General features: G+C 28.2%; 1 protein-coding gene across 2 annotated transcripts; it reads right to left on the reverse strand.

Moving 5' to 3' along the window:
- Positions 1 to 1316: 1316 nt before the first annotated feature.
- Positions 1317 to 2777, reverse strand: LOC145036972 (transcription factor MYB90-like). Of its 2 annotated transcripts, none has more exons than XM_078985505.1 (3): positions 2557 to 2777; positions 2305 to 2434; positions 1317 to 1928 (listed from the first exon to the last, which is right to left on the reverse strand). In XM_078985505.1, the coding sequence occupies exons 1-3, from the start codon at positions 2687 to 2689 to the stop codon at positions 1427 to 1429; spliced, it is 765 nt and encodes a 254-aa protein (XP_078841631.1). In that variant the 5' UTR covers positions 2690 to 2777; the 3' UTR covers positions 1317 to 1426. The 2 variants fall into 2 exon arrangements, with proteins under 2 accessions (XP_078841631.1, XP_078841632.1); XM_078985506.1 differs by having other exon boundaries at positions 2560 to 2776.
- Positions 2778 to 5231: the final 2454 nt, after the last annotated feature.

A 5231-nucleotide genomic window follows, 5' to 3' on the forward strand; every position in this document is an offset into this window, starting at 1 on the left:
TTCTCAGGGAATTGTTGAAGCAAGTTCGGTGGATCAATTTAATGGGCGTTTTGTTATATTAGTGTTTCATCATACTTAGAACTTTTGGCATTTAATATTCAAACATAATACTTGATGTGAACAATATCAGTTGTAATATTGTAATGCATGGTGACGATGATGTTATGTTTCATATATATTTATTGTGATGATATTTCAAATCAAAGTCACACGAGCCCCAGACGTTTCCGCCGTCTGGTTCGAGGGTATGACAGATATACCGATGTAAGTTATACTAACATGGTATCAAAGTAAAAGTCACGTATACTCATAATTCAACACATCGGTACAATGCAATTCAATAAATGGTTATATATGTTCAAATGTATCCTCTTTCCATAAACATCTGTTGAAGAAACAATCTTGTCTTCTATGTATATCTTACATTATATTCTTATATATTCAAGTGTTCAAAAAAAAAAATATTTCACTACCTATTTATAAGTTGATGGACTAAATTCAACTACGTGATCTTATTTTTGACATATATTTTTCGTTTTAATTTAGAACTTAACTTATAATAAATAAAGTACTATATGAAAGTACTAGCAGGGTAAGTGATGAGTGTTATATGTGTTCTCTAATACATTTTCTTTTTATTTATGCATATTATATAATATATGTATTCTATTGTGTGCCCGCGCAAAGCGGCGATGATCAATAGCTTTTGTCGACAAATAGTTTTTTATAGTGAAAAAATTATTAGATTTTATTATTAGTTATTATGCAATAAAAATGTATCACTTTTAAATAAAATACTTATGTTTATATCTTCCGTGTGTTTGTATCACTGATGTAATTTAATTAATATTGGTGTTTAGTTTAATATATATATATATATATATATATATATATATATATATATATATATATATATATATATATATATATATATATATATATTCATTTTGCTCCCCATTCAATATTTTAGTTACTTTTTTTAATTCAAATATTCAAACTTTTGACAATTATTATTGAGTAATTTAAGCATAATTGATTTGTACAAAAAGTTTACAAATTATATCTCTTAAAAAATCAAGATGTGCCTAATATACTTTATAACATTGTATAAGATATAAAATATATGTTATTCCAAATTCTAACTAACCAATGGTACCATTGAAATAATTGGTTGATAAACAAAATTTGGACTTCTACGAAGCCATTATTCCGGACTTCAGAAAGTCGTTGTTTTCTATCATACATGTAGGGACAAACTCAACTAAGATATTCAGAGATACCATTAATGTCGTTATCACAACCTTAGAATTGCAAGCTTGCAACAAAAAATCATGATCAATAATTGATAGATCGATAGCACCTTCATATATGCGAGTTAATACATGAACATGCAGGTGAAAATTATGTTTAAAAGTCATAGTTAATCTTAATATGTGAGGTCCCACATTGCCTCATCTACGGGGAAATCAAACAGAACATTGTAGTCATCTTCTTGCTCAACAACATGTGAGGCCTCTCCGTTCACAGACCCACCAAATGACCAGCCAATTTGATTGTTCATTTCGTTTTCACGATCATTAAATGATAAATCGTCTAGATACTGATTAATGTTGTCATCTAATAATACATTCGGCGACAAGATTGACCCTAATGTCGTATTCAAGTTATTGTTAACACCATCATTTGACGATCTTAATATGTTACTTCCATTGTGAGCCACAATCCGTGGGTTGTCGGCCATGTATTGCTTTATTGTTTTGGAGAAGGTATGTGGTTGAGGCTTAATAGTGGTGACCATGGTGTGTTGTAAAGATTCATTGTCTTTTGATTCTTTCTTGTGTTTGGTATTAGAGCGAAGATGAGTATTCCAGTAGTTTTTCACATCATTAGCAGTTCTTCCAGGTATTCTCCCAGCAATCAATGACCACCTAAAATTATTTGTTAGCTTTTAAGTTAACAGATAAAAATAAAGTACATTAAAAACCAACTACAATATATGAAATAATACAAAAGGTAATTTAAAACAATGTGTTTATTAATTAAGAGTATATTTGAAAAATAAAATCTTGAAAAAATGTACTCTAAGTAACTTTTTAGCAAGTTAGTTGATAAACTAAGTTTTTTTTTTTCACAAACATTAGAATTAACAAAAACTACTTATGATATTCAAAATACAAGCCTAATTTCCACGACTCTAGTTTTTTGTCTTTAATAAATTAAAACCATACATATTAAAATAAATAAATAAATAGACTTTTATTCACATGATAGTTTATGTCGAATTATATTTAAATTCGTCCTTGCCTGTTCCCTAGTAGCTTGTGAAGCCTAAGCATGAGATCAACTTCATCTTCACCAAAATCACCTCTTTTTATATTCGGTCTTAGATAATTTAACCAACGTAGCCTACAACTCTTTCTACATCTGTTTAAACCTGCAGACGTTTACATGAAAATATTTAAAGAAACTACACAAGAAAACACATATTAACTTCTTCTTTTTTTTCTCCAGAAAATGGTCAAAAGAACATGAAATAATTACAAGATAAATATCTGCCACCTGTTCTTAAAGGAACGAGATGCCATTTCCCCTCTCCGTATTTCTCGATGCATTTCTTGAGAAGTATATCTTCATCAGCAGTCCACGCACCTTTCCTCAACCCTATACCCGTATTATTAGTTGGTCGCATTTTGTTTGTAGTTTATGCAAGTGTTGTTGTATATACATACAGCATAGAAGGTTGAAGTTGAAATTCTACTTTTTATATAGTAACAGAACTTGCTCATTTAATAGATGTAAATGCATGTTTTTAAAAACAACCCCGTCCACATAAATATATCCTTACGTGCACAATTATATTTCCACAAAAACAAATCCACACATTCGGAGCTTTAAGAGATAAAAGGTTACTCAAGTTTGAAGGTAAACAAAATAAATCTACTATAATAAATAAATGATAATTTTGTTGAATGAATATCTCTAATAAGTTTTCACACTCGTTTTGTGATATTTTTTAAATAAATAAAATTCATATATCAATTTATGTTTTTTTTTTTTTAATTTTTAAAATTAAAAACTAGATAATATTTATATTTGTATATGTAAAGTATCAAATTTAATATATATTATATTAAATTTCAATTAATATGTTTCTTTATTCATTATTTAAAAAAAAATACTTATTATTTATATTTTATTATTTTATTTTCTTTAATCAACTATATAATAAATGAGTTTTACACCTAGTTATATTATATATTAATAGTATTCTATATAAAGGCTCACATGCAAACCAGTTAAATGATTTGGATCCTAATCAGATCCGAATGTGGATTAATGAAACCGGATTTTGAGTCAATGAATCCATCTATCTAATCTCATGAAAATTAATGGATTGCGAAATTCGAAAATAAGGACTATGACATGATTTTAGAAAAGAGGTTGGCTAAGGATATGAAGAGTGGTGTCGACATCGCCACATCAGCCAAATAGTTGCAAAAAGAGTGAATTTGTGAGATTGTGTTAAGAAAGACACTTTTTTTTTACCAAATCCACATTTTGAGTGTCTTGATGGCTCACTCCTCTCGGTCTAGAAACGACACAATTTATTAATTAGATATCTTACAACTACTTTGCTTTTGAAAAAAAAAATTATAATTACATGATATTTTATTACTTTTAAGTATTAAATAATTATTATTTGTTATTGTTTATTTTTAAATGAATTTCTGTTTAATCTTAATTTTATTCCGATTATTTTTGGTGATGTTTGGTGGGTTGCGAAAGTAGGACACTATAATTAGTGACTCTGAAAATAAGATGCTTAAGAACGGAATAAAATAGATATAGATGTTGAAATCATTAGCAATTTATGTTAGGTGCAAAGAAATTGAAGTACAATGCTATAATAGACGATACATTGTAATTTTTGGTTAAAAGAGTGCTACTACATTGCTATTATGGGTTATGAATTGTTAGTATAGATAAAATAATAAGTATATTGCCTAAATTGGGAAAAAGAATAAAAAATGACATATTTACACTCCAACATATTATCAACCCTCTTCTCCTTAATTTATTCACATAATAACCATGCAAATTTGTACTAAAACCTCATTCAAAATCACTATGGAGTATTTTGCGCTTTTTCCAGCCATTAAGTACAATTCATCATTACACAAAATTAATTCAAACATACAAATGTATTTCTATTTTACATCATTGCATGATAAACTCCCATGTATACATATTTAATGTTCTTAACAAATTGTTTCTGTTGGCGGGTGCACTTTGAATACATTACAACCAATTTCAAGTATCTAATGACATAATTTTTTTTTTATAAAAGAAGGTAAAAACATTTTTACTATGTTATTAAAGTTATATAGGAATTTCTTGAAGTAGAAAATTCTTTTATCACCAAAAATAGAATAACGATGTGTAATAACGGAACATGTTATATATTAGAGTGCATCCACATTGTTGAATCATGAAAAGTGAAACTCTAGCAATCACAAGTAATCAAGTTTGAATTTCGGCTGAGTCAGAGATGAGTTGAAGTTCCAAGATGAAGATCATTCTAAGATGAAGAGCAATTTCGAAATTAGAAGCCTGTTTTAGCATTTAATGCGTTTTGTCTTATTGTTGATGTAGTAGTCTATAGGACTTACTTTTATGTATTTTTTGGATATCACTTTGTCAAACACTCATCTTATCCACTCCTAGGAATGTTTCTTAGTTTGTACTATGTTCCTCCTTGCACTATAAAAGGAGTGATTGTTTCTTCAATTAACAACAAGTGAACAATTCACGTTTTACTCCAAAGATAGCTATTATTCTCTTTATATCACTTTCACTTTTCCTACAATTCACGTTCCTTATATATCTTTGCATCGATTATACTCTAAGTTTTTTTATTTATACTTTAATACTTTGTTGAATATCTCATTCAAGTCTTAACTGGCTTTAGCAGATTTGACTGGAACCTTACATTAGGAGAAGATGATGATCATAAAATTAAATCAAGGTTTAAGTTTTCAAACCTTTTCATTGCGCATTGATTATTTGTTCTCACAATTGGTATCAGAGCTTGAGTGTTTATCTTTGAATCCTTAAGAACAAATTATCATTGATTTGAAATTACCTTGGTATTTAAATCATTTCAGTGTTTAGGATAAAAGTTCTTCAATATAGCACTTGTGCTCTAATATCTTAACTTCAATGGCTACTCC

Source organism: Lactuca saligna, chromosome 3 (genome assembly GCF_052625555.1).
Source record: "Lactuca saligna cultivar CGN05327 chromosome 3, ASM5262555v1, whole genome shotgun sequence".
Lineage (NCBI taxonomy): Eukaryota > Viridiplantae > Streptophyta > Magnoliopsida > Asterales > Asteraceae > Lactuca > Lactuca saligna.

What these genes read in the sequence shown, in the direction of transcription:
- LOC145036972 (XM_078985505.1), bottom strand. Translation starts at nt 2,689, where the DNA reads ATGCGACCAACTAATAATACGGGTATAGGGTTGAGGAAAGGTGCGTGG. An exon ending in CGTTCCTTTAAGAACAGGTG is followed by an intron (nt 2,435 to 2,556) that starts GCAGATATTTAT and finishes AAACGTCTGCAG; the next exon opens with GTTTAAACAGATGTAGAAAG. An exon ending in CACAAGCTACTAGGGAACAG is followed by an intron (nt 1,929 to 2,304) that starts GCAAGGACGAAT and finishes AAATAATTTTAG; the next exon opens with GTGGTCATTGATTGCTGGGA.